Genomic DNA, 21,415 nt, shown 5'->3' with positions numbered 1-21,415 from the left:
CAGAATCAGATCCAGAGGCTGAAATTTAACAAGAGCAGCATCAGCAATGACGTTTCTATGTGGTATGTACTGAAACTGTATATATATTTGCTTAGCGGTTTTGGAAAATGACTAAGTTCCACTTCTTTTTTTTTTTTTTTAAGCTACATTTACATGTGGAAAGTGCAGTTCGATGACAACATTGCATGTTGTTTACTTGATGTGCTTACACGTCGACAGCTAAGTTAACAACACAGAGATATTTGAAGCCGTTTTACTCACCGCATGCGGTTCCAACACACGATTGTGACCCTTTTTCGTTGGGACTGCATTATCCTTAAGAAATAAACGATGTGCAAATCCGTCGTCAAACTGGGCCTTGTTTGTAAAACAAGCATCTCCGAAATGCAGGGGAACAAACACAAACACTTGCACAACTCCGTTGATGCTCTGTAAAAATAAACTCCATCCACTGGTCCCTTAATGCTGTTTCTCTTTAGGTAATCTGTGCAGGGTTGTCTTGCCCTGGCAACCAAAAACACACTCCTTTTGTGACATTTCGCGACGCTCTCGCTCTGATCAGTGAAGTCTGTTGTGCTCTCAGTGCTGTGCTATACGGGAGCGCGCGCTCTTCCGGGAGAAGTGCCCTCAGGACCCATATAAGGAAATTCCGCTCCATCTAACGTCACACAGAGCCATACTAGAAAAAAACTTTCCGAAACTTGTGACAAACCGGAAGGAGTATTTTTGGAACAGAAATACTACTTCAAACGTACAACTTAATTTTTGAAACTTTGTTAAAGAGTTGGATTCCCATGCTAAACATGGACAGTGTAAAAAACTCAGTATGCATGAAATAGCATTTCACCCCCCCTTTAACTCTCATGGGTTTACATGTGATGTCCAGCGTTTCATTTCCATTACGAACACCAAATTTTACAATCTCTTCTTCGAATTGAAATTGTCAATAATTGTTCTAGTGGTGTCAATATTGAAAGCTGTTCTGTGAAAGCGTTGGTTGGTTGGTTATCTTGCTTGGGACTTGTGGCACAGAATGTTTTAAGACTTCCTGTTGACTTACTGAGGAATTCGGCTCATGTTTCAGCCACAGCCCTGATCGACTCTTTAATTTGTCTGGTTCGAGTCATTTCTGCTATATCATGATGCACAAACAATTGGAAGAAAATCCTCAATATTGATTTGGGGATTTATATGAATGATTTTCTGAAGGGTGCTGTCTTCAGTTTAGATGGTATTTTCTTTTCATCTCACCTCTGTATAGGCCTAATTCATATTAAAGTAGTGTTTCAGCACAGCAATGCTTTGTTTACAGCTGGTAACCAAGGAAATGTATCTGCTGTTCTAGAAGCACCTCCTGCTTTCAGAGAGTGAATCTGCGTCTCATTCAGTTTCGTTCAGGGTTGTAGTAGAATTTCACAACGATAGTCAGAACATTTTGATTTTGCATTAAATTGGATTATTAAATCAAATTATGTGTATATGAAATTATATAACTACAATGAAATAACTGTAATTACAGATTTAGGTTAAAGAAAGCTGTCAGTCTTTATTTTTATTTTTAGGGCAGCAGTAGCTTTAGCAGCAAATCAGCTATCCACATCAAAAGCTCCAGGACAGCCCACGATTCAACAAGCATTTCGGAAATGTTGCTCAGAAAAAAAATTGTTCATTGGAATTTTTATTATTATTTTTAATAGAACATTTTAGAGCAGTAACAACAATACAGTGAAACCGTGATATTTTTGCTTAAGGTTAAGGGCCTATGCCTAATTCACAAATCACAAATATAACATAACCAGCATATTGAATTATATCAAAGCATTACAAAGACTGTTGTTTCAAGGTAAAACATTCAAAATCACAATAACTATATCCTAATTTGCACACTCAAACACACAAGGACCTACCTGTTAAAAGTTGAGGAAGCAATTACTACAGAAAATCATATGCGCAGATATTAATTTTTTTTTTTTTTTTACATCATATCATATACTTGTATTCTAACCTAGTATGCCTGCGTGGCATTATGCCATGCCATTACAATACAATGTTGCCTCAAGGCAACATGCAGTTTTTTGTAATTTCCTAAATTTAATGATATATTATGTAAAGTTTTTCTTAATACTTTACTTACCAGTGAAGGTGACTCAGATTTTTTTTGTAGGCAGTTATATGGATGATAAATGCACTGTTCATTAGAGAAAATATGAAGTCATGTGACATGTGCACTTCCTGCATTTTTATTGATTAGTATTTGCTCTCCTACTCTGAGATAGCTTTTATCAACTAAATAGGTTTCTAGTTTAGTTAAAAATACCTAAAATAGGCTATGTTGCCTGGAAGCAACACGGTACCAAAGAGGGTTAAAGCAAATGTGTCTTCAAGCTAACATAGTTTTAAACAATAGCTTTTTTTTTCAGTAAAATTACAGCATGTAGCAAATTATCTCAAAGTGAGGTGAATTGTAGAATTATAGCATTAATGGTACAATAAAATTATTTGTTTGTCCGCAGTACAGACAATGTTAATCGTATATTAACTCGAAGTAAAAAAAAAATTCTCTGGCCACGGAAAATAATTTTACTAAAACATTGCTTCCAGATCATGTAACAAAACTGAAACGTTAGTGACCTCATCCTGTGAGCAACAAACATGGACAACCAAGTGTGAATACATATAGATGTTTATTAAAATATAATACAGACGATCATGCAACATCTGACTACACACAAACATACACACATTAAATATGGATGCCAACACAAGGAAAGCATAAATGGAGAGAGTGAGTGCACTGTAGTGAGAGGTAGCGAGAGAGTAGGGCATAAAAGTAGTATTTACTCATCAGCTAAGCACAACCTGTTAAGAACAATCAAAGAATCACATCACCTTAATTAAAAGGGGTCAAAGGCTAGAAGCGTATCTAAATAGTTAACAAGTGGTTACTTGCATTGGTTCTGTAGGTACCTAGTTAAGTGTCCCGGTGCATGTATAATGCGTAGATTCCTGTTGAATCCTGTTAGGAGTACAAGCTTCGTCATTTCATCCATGGGTGGAATGCTCCGAAGTGAAGGCAGTTCATCATTGAATTCAGTGATGTCATCTCTGTTCAGTTAAACATCGCTGTAGATGAAGTGACCCCAACTAAGCGAGCCAGAGGCGACAGCGGCAAGGAACCGAAACTCCATCTGTGAAAGAATGGAGAAAAAATACGTACTGGATCCGGGTGACTGCAGTGTCCCTCTGATCTGGATACAGACTGGATCTGGTGGCTACGGTGACCTAAGAGAGAAACTGACAAATATTAGCGTAGATGGCATTCTTCTAATGATGTAGCAAGTAAATAGGGTGTTTCAACAATGTTGCAGAAAACTGCCAGAAGATTGGACTCCCCCCAGAAGGGGAGTCATGAGGTTTCCAAGGTGATGAGTGTCTCCAGGGAACCGCAAGTGAGGAGAAGCGCACTTTTTGGGTCTGGGAGAGGTTTTATCTGGTTTCCCTGTGTTACGCCCCAGTTAAATAAATCATGTTTTGTCTAGGAATATTATGAGACATAACATACAAATTTTAAAATTGTGTGTGAATTTCAACATGGAAAGGAAACCGCACCAGGAAAGAAAAACTGCAGCCACTAAAACAGACAGCAATTTAGGTTTTAATGTTGTTTTCTTTTTACAGTGCTTGAAAGAGAATGAAGCAGTAAAGTAATATTTATAATATATATATCAAATGAATAATGGACAGAAAACAAATTGGAGGAGAGGAAGGAGCGAGAGAGATGCTTAAATTAAAAAAAACTAAACAAAACAAACCCCCCCCCCCCCAACTAAAGTTAACCAGACTAAACTATATATAAACAGAAAATCTAGGAACAAACATCTTCAGCGTACAAGACACCATAACTAACCTTACTGTAACCAATCAAACAAAAACATACAAAAATTTCACCTCCCGCGCTAACCTAGTGTGTAACATAGTGACAGTAAGAGAAACCTACATGATGTAAGTGTATATCGCGACAGGCTTACCTTATTCACAACCTCTCTTTCCCAACTTGCTAAAACACCAGCATCCTACGTCAGCAGAGTAACAGGCAGATCCTCCAATGAGCTTTGCATCTGAAACAACTTCAGCAAAATCTGACACTCGTCACCAAAGACAAATATGTAGAAAGGCCAAACGCAAATGGAAACGGGACAGGCTAAGTGTCTCCTTCCGCATGTTCAAAGACTCTTACAGCATACCAGAACACTGCTAAATCAGCTAAAGCCGCATACTTCTCAAACTTAATTGAATCCGATCACTCTAACCCTAAGGTCTTGTTTTCTGTCATTCGTTGTTTTTAAACCCATCTGCTAAATTGTCTGTTGCCTCAGATGTTCTATGTGAAGACTTCCAGAGATTTTTATATTAACAAAATCACTAAATTAAGAATCAGTATCTGCCCCAATTTAATTCTCCCCCCTATTATGCCGCGTACCTCCTGTGTTTGGGAGGCTTTTGTTCCCATTAACCTCCAGACACTGAAGGATGTGAGCACCAAGCTCAAACCTTTATTCTGCCCAAATGATATCATTCACCCGAGATTTTTAAAATTAATCATCAACTCTGTGAGTCCAGGTATGGTATCCCTTATTAACAAGTGTCTAAGCACTGGCTATGCTCCGGCCAATCTTAAAGGGGGGGTGAAATGCTATTTCATGCATACTGAGTTTTTTACACTGTTAAAGAGTTGGATTCCCATGCTAAACATGGACAAAGTTTCAAAAATTAAGTTGTACGTTTGAAGGAGTATTTCTGTTCCAAAAATACTCCTTCCGGTTTGTCACAAGTTTCGGAAAGTTTTTTTTCGAGTATGGCTCTGTGTGACGTTAGATGGAGCGGAATTTCCTTATATGGGTCCTGAGGGCACGTTTGCCGGAAGAGCGCGCGCTCCCATATAGCAGAGAAATGAGAGCACAGACATCCACTGACCAGAGCGAGAGCGTCGCGAAATGTCACAAAAGAAGTGTGTTTTTAGTTGCCAGGGCAAGACAACCCTGCACAGATTACCAAAGAAAAAATAGCATTAAGGGACCAGTGGATGGAGTTTATTTTTACAGAACATCAACGGAGTTGTGCAAGTGTTTGTTCCTTGCATTTCTAAAATGCTTGTTTTACAAACAAAGCCCAGTTTGACGACGGATTTGCATATCGTTTATTTCTTAAGGATGATGCAATCCCAACGAAAAAGGGTCACGATTGTGTGTTGGAACCACAGGCGGTGAGTAAAACTGCTTAAAATATCTCTGCCTCCTTGTTAGTGCGTCCCCTCCCATCAGAGACCCAGGTTCGAGCCCCACTCGGAGCGAGTCGTTGCTGCTGCTGCTCTCCTTCAGTTTCAGCCTTCACAGCTGTCACAGCTTCCAAACGCTCTCAACCACTGATCTATATTATATGTATAGATCAGTGCTCTCAACGCAAAAAGCCTACTGGCTCTCGTGATTCTTTAGCTCCGCCCACACATCCCGCCTCCAGGCGCTCGTATTTTTCCGGGAAAAATCGGTACAGACTATCTTACTCTTATGAATATAATAAAACTAAATACTTTTTGGAGTTATGAAGGATGCAGTACTACTCTATAGGTACTCAAGATTAACAGGATATTGAGTGAAAACGAGCATTTCACCCCCCCCCCCCTTTAAAGTGGCTACGGTCACTCCTCTGCTCAAGAAGCCTTCACTGGATCCTTCTGTTTTAAAAAATTACCGGCCCATCTCTGTCCTACCTTTCATTTCCAAGTTAGAGAAAATCGTGTTGGATCAGTTCCAACACTTTTTGTCAAATAACTGTATATATGAGGTCTTTCAATCTGGGTTTAGGACTACCCACAGCACTGAGTCCGCTCTCCTGCGAGTGCTAAATGACATTTATCTCTCCACTGACTTTGAAGACACTGTGGTTCTAGTTCTCCTAGATATGTCGGCGGCTTTTGACACCGTTGACCACCCTACTCTGTTAGCTAGACTGGAGACGTGGGTGGGCATAAAAGGCTCTGTCCTGTCATGGTTCCAGTATTACCTTACTGACAAAGTTTTTAGTAAAGATGGGAAACTTTTCCAGCTCCATGGCACCTCTGAGATGTGGTCTTCCACAGGGCTCTATTTTGGCTCCCTCTCGATGTTCTCTTTACATGCTACCGCTGGGCACAATTTTTAGGAAACACTGTGTATCATTTCACTTTTATGCAGACGACACCCAAATTGACATTCCAATCAAGCACAATAATCCTGCAGCATTAAACTCTCTTCATCTATGCTTAGAGGAGGTGAAGGCATGGCTAGCTCAAAATTTCCTGTCTCTTAATGATGATAAGACCGAGGTCATTGTTTTCAGCCCGAGTGAAAGGTCCCAGTGCACATGCCCAGACTTGGTGGGTCTATCTCCCTTTAAATCTAGGTGTTCTTGTTGACCAGTCTTTAAAGTTTGATAAACACATCTCATCTGTAGTCAGTTCCGGTTTCTACCAACTTCGCTAACTATCTAAAATCAAAGGCTTTCTCACTCCAATAACTCTGGAAATGGCGGTTCATGCTTTCATCACGTGTCGGCTGGATTATTGCAACTCACTATATTGCGGTATATCAGATTCTCAAATCACCCGTCTTCAGTTAGTCCAAAATTTTGCGGCCAGACTCATCCATAATCATCGCAAATATGATCATATCTCTCCCATCCTCAGATCTTTACATTGGTTAGCAGTCCGGCAGAGAATAGATTTTAAAATTCTTATCTGTGTCTTCAAATCTTTACACAACCTAGCACCGGTTTATCTCTCTGAACTTATTCATCCGTACATTCCGGCCAGAAGTCTCAGATCCCACGACCAGGCGCTGCTGGTAGTCCCTCCTGTCAGACTTAAGCGTAGAGGGGAGCGTGCTTTTGCGGTGGCAGGCCTTGTCTGTGGAACACCATGTCTCTAGAGATCAGAACGGCTCCCAACCTCTCTGTTTTTAAGTCTCTGGTCAAAACGTATCTATTCTCGTTAGCGTATTGATTACTTTTCTTAGACTGTTCTTATTATTTTACATTTGTTTCTTTGATTTATAATTAATCTTAGCTTAGTTGTTCTCTATGTGCTTATGTGTGTTTTGCTGCTTTTATTTTATATGCTTGTTCTGTAAAGCACTTTGGTCTGTCTAGCGGCTGTTTAAATGTGCTATATAAATGAACTTGAACTTGAATTTAAAACACAGGTAAAAAAAAACCTGGGAAATAAAATAGGACTCGTTGTGAATTCTATGTAAAAATGCTGTTTTGTATCATGGTTTGGCATTGATTTCATCACGTGACGCAATGACATCACAACGTAATTTAGCAACTTTTAGCAATAAATTAATCAGTTGGTGACACTGAACGAAACATCTAGAAGATATTAAACCAGACATACATTCATACATGTAAATATAAGCATTTAGAGCTTAACTTGTACAAATAAACAGAGAAAACTTTACTAATGTAATAGGGAAACATACAAACAACACATTCATGTACCAGATGCAATTGTAACGGATTCATTATAGACTAAAATAAAGAAAATGTCTGTGTATGTTGTGTATTGAAATTGTGGAGACAGACCACTGGTCTAGTCAGGCCATTGGTGCCCGGCACGGGAGTCATTTACTCCTGTTTGGAATGGGTTTGAAGTTTGATGGGGAGACAAGAGAGAGCTGATTTATCTAAACTTTTCTTGATAGTGGTATAACTTTAGCACCCATATAAATGTGGGTGGTTGGGCAGGTTTGAAACGTATAAGCAAATGTCAAAACTCTAAAAGGGTCTCTTAAGACATGAAGTGTAACCACCCATCAATTATCCTAACCAAACACTACAAATACTCATAATAATGTTGTTTTGGCTGTGGTTAAGTGATAGCAGCATACAAAATAAAAAAAAATAATTGCATATAAATTGATAATTTGTGGAAAGACTGAGTTTTATTCATACACCATATATTGGTTGATCTGTGCAGGCTATGAAGTCCCAGCGGGTGCAGCTCATGAGGCAAATGAAAGAAGACTCTGAGAAGTTTCGTTTGTGGAAGCAAAAGAAAGATAAAGAAGTTTTGCAGCTCAAAGAGAAAGTAAGAGTCTATCTTAATCAAACTTTTTTTGTTAAAATGACAGAAGTTGTGTAAAGTTTTTTTTTTTTTTTTTTTTTCATATTTTCACTTTTTTTTTAATATATATTTCAGGATCGTAAACGACAGTATGAGATGCTCAAACTGGAGAGAGACTTCCAGAAACAGGCCAGTGTGCTCCGTCGGAAGACAGAGGAGGTGAGCTGTTTTCCCAAATGCTTTAAATCATTTTAAGTAATTTGTAATTGCAGTTTTTTAGATATATATCATATCACCTTGCTCATATGATAATGGTTCAAGTTTTTACTCGTCATGCCAAATTTTTTATCGGCCCAGCCACAAAAAGTGAAAGTTATTGTTTTTCTTGTTTTGACACATGTTATTATTCATTGTAATACATAAGCCTATATAACACCGAAATTTTAGATACAAGTTAGTTTACAGTTTTTGATTCGAATATTGTTACCACACCAAAAGCTACTAGCAAAAAAAGTTTATAAATGTAGTTAAAATATTATCAAATATAAGTTAACTTTAGAACAAATGAACACATTACAAGCTGTTGTACAAATGAATAAATAGAACAAATGCTTTAATGGCTCAATCTCACTGAATAGATTTAGCTCAACCTGGATTAAATTAAGGTTGAATTAGAATGGGTAGTATAGACCTTTTCTAATCTAATCGAGAGGACATGTAAACACTTGATCAGATTGAAACCGTTAATGTGCAATGATGTAGAAATGGCATAATAATGGATGATGCATAGAAAGAGCTGTTGTTCCTCTTCAGGAACTCGAGCTGCGTCGAGAACGATTGGGGAACGCCCCCAGCGTGACGTCTCTGAATCATGTGTGTAATCAGTCCAATGGATGGGCGAGACGTCATAGGCGGGTGACGTCAGAGACCCGGATGCATAAAAGCCGGAGAAACACAGCCGGCACCAGCATTTCTGTCTTCAGCGAGCGCTCTCTGTGTGTCTGTACTGTTCAAAGAAACTTTACGTTTGTGAGTCTTATTTAGTGTTGTTTGTCATCCCCAAAAGTATGCCAAAAGCACCCTCCAAGACAAAACACAAAATGGGCGAAGGCAAGCAGCGTTTCAGACTGTGTGTTCCTCCCTGTCCTCGCTATATCTCAGGCGGGGATACACACAGTTTGTGCGTTGTTTGCCTGGGAGCGGAGCATGCAGAGTCGGCGAGAGAGAGAGCTGACTACCCGCATTGCGAGCGGCTTGCCCTGCATGTTCTCCGTTCCAGGAGGGCTCTCTTCACCGAGGGAGCCTTCGCTAGCGTTCAGGCTGGTGCGTGTCTGCACACCATGGCGGTGTTACAGGCGTACCAAGCCGATCTGCTGAAAGATTTAGATGAGCAAGAGCACGTGAGATCTGAGGATATTACGGAGCTCTACCAAAGAGACCGCTCGTGCTATTGGGCGGTCCATGGCAGCAATGGTAGCAGCAGAGAGACATTTGTGGCTCACCCTGTCTGACATGAAGGAAAAGGACAGAGTTTGTCTCATGGACGCCCCGCTTGTGTCCTCGGGCCTGTTCGGCGACGCTGTTAATTCTGTCGTCGACAGGTACCAGGAGGTTCGCAAGCAGGCGGCGGCGTTCCAGCGGTTCCTCCCACGTCGCTCTCTAAATCCGGAGGCTGCCGGGCGGGGGCAGCCTTCGCCGAGTACCAGCTCCTCATACAGGGAGGCACAAAAACAGAGTGTCGCCTCACATGCTCCTCCAGCTAAGCGGAGCCGTGGGTCCAGACGATGCTCTGGGTCGGGTGTCTCTAAGTCTAAGCTGGATCTGCGGACCGTATTTAAGGCCAATAAGCCCTGACGCCACTGGCCCGGGGCTTATGAGGGACGTCCCCTCTGTGGTGCAGCGGGTTACACCGCATTACACGGTGTCCGTCTCGCCTCAGTGCCCTCAGGAGATCGTTCTGCCAACCCTGCCGGAGTTACAGGGCGCAGCGGTCTCCCGCGAGCACCACGCCCAGTTACCGCCCAGAAACGTAGCGGTGCTGAGTGGCTCGCCGCCTCCGCGGAGGTCTCTAGAGCGGTTAGTTCGGTTGTCTCCTGCCGGTCCGCCATTACAGGGCACCGAGCTAGCCGTTCTCATTACACCAGAGGTCAGTCTCGAGAGACTGACTCCCTTAGTAGATTATTTAGCAGCGTGGAAACTACTGCCAAATGTATCTCAATGGGTCCTGCACACTGTAGAAAGAGTCTACACGATTCAGTTTGGTTCTCCTCATCCTCGATTCAACGGGGTTTCACCCACGCTGGTGGGTCCCGAGCAGGCTCTGGTTATGGAACAGGAAGTGCACGCTCTTCTGAGGAAGGAGGCCATCGAGGTGGTCCCTCCTCACGACAGGGAGTCAGGGTTCTACAGCCGGTACTTCATTGTTCAAAAGAAGGATGGGGGGTTGCGTCCCATTTTAGATCTGTGGCTAGTGAACCGCTCAGTCAATCGACTGAAGTTCAGGATGCTCACACTCAAACAGGTTGTGTCTCAGATCAGGTCCGAGGACTGGTTTGTCACGATAGATCTAAAAGATGCATATTTCCATATCTCCATCCTTCCCCTACACAGGAAGTTTCTGAGGTTTGCTTTCGGGGGCGAAGCGTACCAATATCGAGTACTTCCCTTTGGCCTTGCACGAAGTGTCCGCATACTGAACTGTATTGACGATTGGTTGATCTTAGCTCAATCAGAGCAGATGGCGGTTCGCATCGAGATGTTGTTCTCGCCCACATGAGAGAGCTGGGGTTAAGACTGAACGCCAAGAAAAGTGTGCTTTCTCCAGTACAGAGAACCACTTATCTGGGCATGGTGTGGGATTCGACCACGATGCAGGCACGCATGTCACCTGCTCGGATCGAGTCGATCCTCGCCGCAGTCGCGAGAGTGAGAGAAGGCCAGTCACTCACTGTCAAGCGGTTTCAAAAACTGCTGGGTCTGATGGAAGCTGCGTCCAACGTGATGCCTATTGGCCTGCTGTACATGAGACCCCTACAGTGGTGGCTCAAGACCAAGCGGTTCTCCCCGAGGGGAAACCCACTTCGCATGATCAAGGTCACGCGGCGCTGTCTACGTGCCTTGGATATGTGGAGGAAGCCTGGGTTCTTGTCTCAGGGCCCGGTGTTGGGAGCTCCTTGTCGCCGCGTGATGCTAGCGACGGATGCGTCCCTCACCGGCTGGGGTGCGGTCATAAGTGGCCACCCTGCCCGCGGTCTGTGGAGTGGTCACCATCTTACATGGCACATCAATTGCCTAGAGATGCTAGAAGTCTCAGTCTCTTACATCAACCACCAAGGAGGTCTGCGCTCACGCCGTCTAAACAAACTAGCGTACCAGATCCTTGTGTGGGCCCAGGACAAATTCCTCTCGCTCAGAGCGGTTCACATTCCTGGGTATATGAATATGGGAGCAGACATCCTGTCGAGGCAGGGGCCGAGGCCCGGGGAATGGCGGCTTCACACCGAGGTGGTGAAGCAGATTTGGAGAGTTTTTGGCCAGGCTCAGGTGGACCTGTTTGCTACTCGAGTGACATCGCACTGTCCCCTCTGGTTCTCTCTGACTCATCCAGCTCCACTGGGGCTGGACGCCATGGTACAGACGTGGCCAAGGCTTCGTCTGTACGCCTTTCCCCCGATTGCTCTGCTCCCGGGAGTTCTGGACAGAGTGCGCCGGGACGGAGTCCGGCTGCTGTTAGTAGCCCCGTTCTGGCCGGGACGAGTATGGTTCTCGGACCTGATTTCACTCCTAGACGGCTCTCCCTGGGAGATTCCCGTCAGGAGGGATCTCCTCTCACAGGCGGAGGGCACCATAGTCCACCCCCGCCAGGAGCTGTGGAAGTTATGGGTGTGGCCCCTGAGGGGGCACAACTCGTAGCTTCCGGTCTTTCAACCGAGGTTGTTGAGAGCATCCTCCAATCCAGAGCTCCCTCTACGAGAAAACTATATGCCTTGAGGTGGAAACTTTTCACTTCTTTTCGACACAGTTAACTGCCCGATTGGTACAGTGCTGGAGTTCCTGCAGGCCCGTTTCTCCGCAGGGTTGACCCACTCCACCCTGAAGGCCTACGTGGCGGCCATTGCGGCCTACCACGCCCCTCTCTGTGGCCAGTCAGTGGGCAGACACCCCCTTGTTACACGTTTCCTCTGCGGTGCGCTGAGGCCTCCAGTACGTTCTCGTTTCCCACACTGGCAGAGATTTGTAAGTCTGGCGGCGTGGGCATTCTCGTTCCCCAATCGTTCTCGACGCAGCTCGAGTTCCTGAAGAGGAACGTCTAAGGTTACGTATGTAACCCTGGTTCCTCGAAGGAACGAGACGCTGCGTCGCAGTGCCACACTTCCCGCATCTCTGGCAGGCGCTTGCTTCATCCTTTGAGGCTGGTGCCGGCTGTGTTTCTCCGGCTTTTATGCTTCCTTGTCTCTGACGTCACCCGCCTATGACGTCTCGCCCATCCATTGGACTGATTACACACATGATTCAGAGATGTCACGCTGGGGGCGTTCCCCAATCGTTCTCGACGCAACGTCTCGTTCCTTCGAGGAACCAGGTTTACATACGTAACCTTAGACGTTTTTGTTATATGAAGTGTCGTAAACTGAAATTATGATAAATATTAAAGTGCCCATTTTATGAATTTTTTACAGCTCCTAATATTGTTTTGGGAGTCTCCTACATAAGGATCACATGAATGCAAGGTCCAAAAAAAAAAAAAAAACCGCTTTAGTTTTCTCAAAATATGCATTTTATATTATATAATATGCAATAATTTTCCAGCAATTCTCAAAGGATTTATTCAAAGGAGTTATAAGATTCAGTCTCTCTAAAACCTTCTTTCCGGGAGCCTGCTCTGCTCTAAATTGGTCAGATAGCCTAGTCTGTTGTGATTTGGTCTACGGCTTACAGCAGTGTCAGAAACAATATGCCTATTTCAATAGTTTTGTATTTTAAACTATATAGAAAATATACACATCTATTATTTATCATACTTACAGGTTGTGAGTCAGTGGAGCAGCTGGTCCAAATAAACAGTATACTGATCCATCTTTCTGCAGCAAGAATTTTGTGAATCCCGCGTTAAACTCCCAGAGAGTAGAATGACATGTTTGTGGGTGGGGTCAAATTGTTCACAGCCGGCCAACGTAGAACATGGGCACTCATTATGCAAATGTATTAATGACTCGTTTAGGCTGAGTTGATTCTTTATATTGGGAGGTGATAGCAGATCGTACAGATCATTTACATTCACATTCAGTTTACATTACACACTGCATGAGATACAATTTTGTAAATGACATAAATTAAATTTTGCACATCGTGCTGCCTTTTTGTCATCATTGTCATCTGCTCTCAATGTCTGAGGTGGAGCTTGTTCCGCTCCTACACACACACACACAAACAAACAAACACACACACACAGAGTAATTCAGGACTCCAGACTAACATTTCAGAGCAGTGGCACCATCGCCACTAAGTTTTACAGTGTTTCCCTATAAAGTAAGGTGTAATCTTAAATGTGCATCAACAGGCTGCTGCTGCTAACAAGCGTCTGAAAGATGCTCTACAGAAGAGGAGTGAAGTTGCAGAGAAACGCAAAGAAGTACAGAACCGTGGAGCAGAGGGTGTCAGCAGTAGAATCAAGGTACCTAACTTAGAGAGGAAAAAAAGAGTTTGGTTTGTTTTCCTTATTTGTCATTTGTTTATCTTTTTTTTGTTGCAGTAGTTAATATTATTTATTAATGATGACTAATAAAAATAAAATTATTCTTATTAGTTTGTTAGCTCCATTAAAAAATATTAGCAGGCACTAGAGCTGAGCGATATATCGAATATTAGTGATAATATCGGAATAATTTTGAAAACGATGTAAAACCTCACAAAAATGTACTGTTGTTTTCCTCACAAACAAAATTTGCACAGCAGAAAGCAGCAATTAAAGATGCTTACAATGTTATTAGTTTGGCATTTGATAAGGAAAAAGTTAACGCACGATAGCCTAAGCCACTTTGAAACTCTCCTGTTATTTATTTATTTATATATATATATATATATATATATATATATATATATATATATATATATATATATATATATATACACATATATATATATATATATACATATACATATACATATATATACATATACATATACATATACACATATATATATATATATATATATATATATATATATATATATATATATATATATATATACATTTATAGGCTACGTTATGAACATAACATTACAAACATACTGAATTATTTTGGCCACGGAATGAAGGTAGAGCGTGCTGTATAGGGTTAGTTATAGTATTATCTTTTAATAATAATTGATCTATAAGTTTTTTTTCCCACAAAAACCTTCAAACATTCATACATGGTTACCAAGTTTTAGTTCTAATAACTAAAGTTATATCATTAAATAGTGCTTAATACAATAATTTAATGCTTGACTGACTAAGACGCTAAGATTTAAGAAGCTGTGCCATTTTACAAAGATTGGAATTGGAGTTGTATATAATTAAAGGTGACTTGACTTGACTGGGTTCTGTTGTCTTTTGTAGGATCGCGCCACTCTTTTCCGGTGTAGACCTGGTGTGCGTTTTTTAATGGGTTATGTTACAGCCGTGCTTGTTTTTTTTTAAAAAGGTTTTTATTAAATATCTGTATTGACTGCATGGTCATATCATCATATTATTTACTGCCATTAGACCTACATAAGTAAAGCTTGGCGATCCAAGCGTCGAGCATTGCTGCAGGTTGATTTTTGGCGGATATGCTGTGCTTGCTTCATTTTTAATCGGGTGAAACATCTCTCTCACTCGGCAGCAGAGTCTGTGAGTAGCAACAACTTCCCCTCCGCGCTCACTGATACCAGAAACACCTTTCTTGGCGTTACAAATAAAGACAAAATAATAAGATGGTAGATCAAACTTATCCATAGTGGTTCTCACGAAGTCCTGCTCTTAAAGACTAATTACTTATAACGCACACTATGTGGTGATGATGTAGAAGGAATTCATGAGAACCACTATGGATAAGTTCGCTCTGCCCCCTTATTATTATTTTCATGCACTCCATACTGTGATGCATGCAATAAACATAGTTTTGGCCGTTAACAAGTCTCCATCTACAAACAGACATACATCGTCTGTAGATATAAGGTATTTCATTTAAGTAATCTGAACGACCTATATATGTGCAGTATTTTAAACAAGCCCTCACTTACTGAGTTTAATGCCACAGTTATGTTAGAATTCATCTCATTCTTGTTTCTGTGGCGGTGCGTCGAGCTCATCATGAGGTGGGCGGTCCAGAGCGCTGCATGACCGATGCATCAGTTAAATTCTTAAAAAAAAAAAAAAAACTTCAAATATGTGAACTTACCTGTTTTTAATACTTTCTATTTAACATGTTAATTTATGTCCAATATTACTGTTAAAGTTGTTAAATTGTTTTACAATAGCTAATAATCTCATTATAATATGACACACTTGCCCTGCACATGTTGCAGTTCAGTGTATTATCCTTTTCGAAGTGTTTCCAATGATATAACAAGCTATTTAAAAGCATAATGCTGAACAGTGCACATCTGAAGTGTCTCTGCAGGAAATAATGCATTATTTATTGGCTCTAAGATATCAGCAAAATTATCTTATCGGTTTGATAACGATAACAGAAAAATTAACACATATCGGCTGATATCGATATGGTGGGCGATATATCGTGCATCCCTATTTCCAATAAAACATTATGCATTTTTACACAAGTTCATATAGTTACATTGATTTCCCCATAGGAAGTTTTCACTCGTATACAAATAAATCCCTGCTGCAAGCTTTTATTCAGGTTCTTGTTTATACTTGAGAATTGCTGATCTTGCTGATTACGGTAGTTGTGATGTGATTTAGATTTCATGGTACCATAATTATATGCTCTAATTTTTGGTCTTGCTCAACAAAAGATTTCTAGTAGGCAGTTTACCTGGGGGGAAAAATCATGACATCATTTTTAAAGAACTTTCTAAGTTAAAGCTGCATTAGGTAACTTTTGTAAATATATATTTTTTTTACATATTTGTTAAACCTGTCATTATGTCCTGACAGTAGAATATGAGACAGATAATCTGTGAAAAAATCAAGCTCCTCTGGCTCCTCCCAGTGGTCACATTGCCATTTGCAGTTACGGACCATACAAACTTTGTGTTCAAAATGTAGAAAAATGTATATAATAAGCGAGTACACCATGAATCCATTTTCCAAACCGTGTTTTTAGCTTGTCCTGAATCACTAGGGTGCACCTATAATAAGTGTTTTATATTATACTATTTTAGATTGCTTCTGGGGTACCGCGGCGGAGTAACCCAGTACCTTTGTGATTCTTCATAGACATAAACAGAGACAAGTAGTTCCAGCTACAATGCAAATCTTCCGCAAGACGCAAGCAGTTCTGTTTATTAACCGCTAGAGCGTCAAAAGTTCCCTACTGCAGCTTTAAGTGCAAGTTCATGTTGTGAACTTCAGAAAACAGGACAAAAATATAAATGTACATGCATTTGCATCTTAAATTTAAATGTTGCAATTGTTTTTTGATTGGTTAAGAATTGGTTGCTGAATGAAGTAGAAGTGCTTGTGAGCACAGAAGAAGCCCGTCGGCATCTACAGGACCTGCTGGAGGACAGGAAGATGCTAGCAGAGGAGATTTCTCAGCTTCGGCAGCAGATGGATGCAGGAGAGAGACCTGTAGCCAAAGTTAGGGTAAGGCTGGCACACATGTTCAATATGGAATACTAGCACACTGCTCACTGCATTTGTGTCACAGTGCTTGTAAGGTAGACCCATGTGACAACCCACAAGATCTTCAGAACAAAAATGAAGTACTTGTCCATCAGTTTAATCCAATTGAGCAGTTTTAATCCATTCTTGTCTGTCAACGACACATATTTGATGAGGGGACTCTAATAAAATTACAATAATATATGATATTTTCTCTTGGAAATGCACTTTAGACAGTACCGAGTTTGAGATGAGATGGAGATCATTAATGAATTAAAGTTACGGTTTGTGTTTTAAAATGGTCTGCATGTAAATGGACCTGCTCCAAGATTGTGCTGCTCTGTATGTTTGGGTGAGCTGATAATGCAACCGTTTAAGAACACAGAGCCCTGCTTAAATTAAACTACTCAATTTATATGGTGTACAACATGATGTTTTAATGCATTTCTCAATGTTTGAAAATTTTAATTGCTTTTTTTTCTTTCTCAGCGTCGTACACTGACAATTTCAGAGTTGGAAGGCCAGGGTGAGCTAGAGGCCTCTATCAGCAAGCAAGTGGAGAGTCTAGAGACTGAGATGGGGCTCAGGTGAGTCATACTATAACTGACCACAGTGAATCAATGTATAATTAATAAACCATATATTTTTGAATTTGTTTGTTGTCTTCACATTTCAGTACTGTTTTTTCGACCTAAGTATAAGTCGCATTAGTCCAAAAATACGTCATGACGAGGAAAAAAAAACATATATAAGTCGCACTGGACTATAAGTCGCATTTATTTAGAACCAAGTGAAAACATGACCACCTACAGCCGCCCTCTCGTGGCTGTGACGGTAATGTTTTCTCTTGGTTCATGTCAAATTAATTTTGATAAATAAGTCGCACTTGACTTTAAGTCGCAGGACCAGACAAACTGAAAAAAAGTGTGACTTATAGTCTGGAAAATATGGAAGTTATGGTTTATGCTTGTTATTCAGCTTAGCTACAGCAATGGCTGAATGCTTTTGTTCATATTAGGGATTTCCTGGCATGTCAAAAGTTATTATTGCTTCTGTTACTTCTATGAGTCTGTTTTGGACTGTCTGAGAACGCTTCCTGCTTAGAGTATGAATGAAACAGACATTGCAAGAGTTTAGTGCTCTGTAATGCTCACATTGATTTGGATAAGAATAAAATGTATCCAAAATGATGTGACCTTCTTGTCTCTTTTAATAGAATTTCAGATTTCTTCAAAATGCCTCTTTACAACATCTATGTGAACACCCTTGCCCTAAAAAGTGTAGGGGAAGAGATTAAGTTTTATATAGAACACATCCCCTGCGTATTCTATGCTACAGGGAGCTACTACGGAGGGATGAAAGAAACTACCTATTAATAATCAGTGGTGTAGGAGGCAAAAGTCCTAGTTAACTAAAGTGGGGCTTCAGTTTACTGTCAAAATTAACACTGTATATGGAATTAATTATAGGTCACCAGATGTATTATTTTTTTTTGGTGACAAAATTGACAAGCTTGTAAAAAATCAAAATTTATTTCAATGGTAAGTAACATACATAATTTCCGCAATGGACTTTATATTTATTTTATATTATATTTACTAAAATAGAAAAATATTTTGAGCTAAATTAAAAATAAATGTTAAATGGATTCATACTTTACATAATTTTGACTCTCTATAAATTGTTGAAAAACACCAAGTAAACAATCCAACAATAATCTGGTAAATCTGTGTGCACTGGGAATCATTTTCTCAAAGATCAGGTAAGATTAATTTTACATACACCACACAGTAAATACGACATCAATATGACATGGTAGCAAATTGGATATAGCCATAGTCTGAAATCAAAGTTTTAAGTTAAAGGGATAGTTCACTTTCAAATTAAATTTTGGAATGTTTTAGCTTACCTAAAGGACATCCAAGATGTAGGTGTTTTTGTTTCCGCAGTATTTCCCATTTTGATATTTTTAGGTCAAACCGTTCTTGTCTGTGACTCATATAATAGAGGTCTATGGTCACCACCTCAAAGAGCATGCACAGAGGAGACCAAATAAAACAATTCCCCATCGTAAGTACACATTGATGACCTAAGACAAGGAACGAGCGTTTTGTGTAAGAAAACGAATAGTATTTATATAGTTTTTACCTCTTGTACACAACCATGTCCAACTGATCTGAGGGCGCAAGTGCTTCCTGATGTGACGTGTGCGTATGCTCTGGATTAGTCTGCGCAAGCGGGGAAAGCGCCGGAAGTGATCTCACTCGCCTATTTGGATTTAAAAATCTGCGCATTTACAGAGCAGATTGTGACTGAATGAGCGCAAATTTGGCTAGATTTGGAGATTATTGCTCACGTCTCATTCAGCACAAATCCAAATGTTTCCATATTTGAACGTAAACTATTATTTATAATATAAATTAACATGAGCTGTGGGTCATGACTGAAAGGACAAGATCCCGGATACAGGTGGCCAAAATTAGCTTTCTCTGAATGGTGGTTGGGCGCTCCATTAGAGATAGGTTGAGGTGCTCTGCCACTCAGGAGGAGCTCAGAGTAGAGCCACTGCTCCTCCACATCAAGATGAGCCAGCTGAGGTGGCTCAGGCATCTGTTCCGGATGCCTCCTGGACGCCTTCCTGGCAAGGTGTTTTCCGGGCACGTCCCACTGGGAGGAGGCCCTGGGGAAGACCGAGGACATGCTGGAGGGACTATGTCTCTCGGCTGGCCTTGGATCTTAAAGACCACGTTTTTCGTATTTTTTTGAAAGCTTTGAATGTGTTTACAGTGTGCAATATAACATGTTTATGTTTCGCGTGTAAAAAAAAAAAACACAGTATTTTTCACACAATTCACTTATCTGTATACCGCTGTTTTCACGGTCATAAAAACGGGCTGATGACTTCCTTGTTCTATGAAGTCCCTCCTTCAGAAATACGTAACGATTTCTGATTGTGCCAGCGGTTCCTGTGTTGTGATTCGACAGCATGCTGCCCTCCTGGAAGTGCGATTGGGCTAGTTTTGGAGTAGTTTTGAGAAGCAAGTGGGCAGGATTTGTTTTGAAACCCTGGAAATCCTGATCTGAACGCACATACTGGAGATGTACTTCTAATCACAGAACGCTTTTACTGACGAGATGCGCATGAAAATCACGTTCGTTTTTTTTTTTTTGCACAGCCCTACCATCTAGTTAACAAAGATAAACAGCGTTGCCCTTTGTATAATAAGTTACAGAAACTGTTAAACGCACTAACTTAAATAATAAAATACACTTTCCGGATGTGGTCCATAAACAACACCTTCTCCAGACAAAGAGGGAACTGCTCCATCTTTCAAGAATAATCTTTGTGCGAATCCAGCATTAAACTGATTTAGATTGAGGAAGCTGTCCTGTGGATTATAATTTTCGGGAACAGAGTTAAATTGTAACCATTGATGTCTAAGTACAGTGTTCCTGGGAAGAATAAACAAAGGTGATTGGACTCCAAGATAAAAATAACAGCATTTCAACTACATGGCGACAAACACAAACGCAACTTTTCCTGTTTTCCGTTGGAGTGCAACAAGACCACGCCCCCTTTTTGTGTATTCTTGTGGGCGATGGTTAGTAAAAAAATGGTTTTAGTGACGCCATTACTGCAGGAACTAGAGGGATGTAGTCCAAACTGGTCGTTCGTTGTAGGCGAATTCTGTTAAATAAAATATCTCGCTTGGCATCGAACTTTGAGCTTTTTCTTTTTGTAATGAATACAAACTTATTTTTATTTTAGGCCTTTTACTTACATAGGCTATACATTTTCTTTAAAGCATCCAATTTTTCATCAATTCCTTAAAGCGTACCATTTTTTCATGAATTAAGAATTTGTTCGATTTATACATATATAGCGCTTTGTTTAATTTAGCGATTCAGTTTAATCATGGATTAAGGAACAAAATTTATAGAACATGAACAGTTGCCACAAATTAATAAGTCTTAGGAACAAATGAACAAATTGTAGAAATTAATAGACTGTGTATCACTGTGTCCCACAGCCCTGAAAAGTGCACGATATGAAACGATTATCTTGGGAAATGACTTACTACATTTCTGTTGCTTTCCATGTTGAAGAACTTTGTGTTGTTTAAATTTTTATTTGCTTTTAAATCGCATCAAAAGCCTAATTGGTACATTATGAATGAATGATGCATTTATATATACCATCACTCACAGCCTCTCGGACGTGGTTTGCGCATGAGCTGCACGCAGCCCAACATTAAATCAGTTAACCGACCATGACAGCCTTAATCCATTGCATCTCTTATCATTGACATCCCTAAGTCAGACTGAAAAGCATTTACAGAAATTTGATTTTGAATAGTCTAAACAGATTTGCAAAAATCTGATTTCATATAGTTTGTTGCTGTTCACACCATCTAAATACAACAAATGCACAAAAGTTTGGGATGACAGTCTGAACAAGGCTTTTTTTATGCCTATTCAAGGGTAATGAGATGCTAATTCAGTAC

The 21,415-nt window shown here is 40.5% G+C and overlaps 1 protein-coding gene across 1 annotated transcript in view; it reads left to right on the top strand.

Moving 5' to 3' along the window:
• Nucleotides 1-21,415, top strand: part of kif4 (kinesin family member 4) — a 154,235-nt gene that overhangs the window by 71,015 nt on the left and 61,805 nt on the right. The window contains exons 18-22 of the mRNA XM_026242831.1: nt 8,012-8,122; nt 8,234-8,317; nt 13,659-13,772; nt 16,737-16,892; nt 17,400-17,497. Of these exons, the coding sequence (XP_026098616.1) occupies nt 8,012-8,122; nt 8,234-8,317; nt 13,659-13,772; nt 16,737-16,892; nt 17,400-17,497 (563 nt within the window). The remainder of the gene's footprint in view (nt 1-8,011; nt 8,123-8,233; nt 8,318-13,658; nt 13,773-16,736; nt 16,893-17,399; nt 17,498-21,415) is intronic.

This window comes from Carassius auratus, unplaced genomic scaffold (assembly GCF_003368295.1).
Source record: "Carassius auratus strain Wakin unplaced genomic scaffold, ASM336829v1 scaf_tig00002276, whole genome shotgun sequence".
Lineage (NCBI taxonomy): Eukaryota > Metazoa > Chordata > Actinopteri > Cypriniformes > Cyprinidae > Carassius > Carassius auratus.
This window is presented reverse-complemented; position numbering and strand designations above follow the sequence as displayed.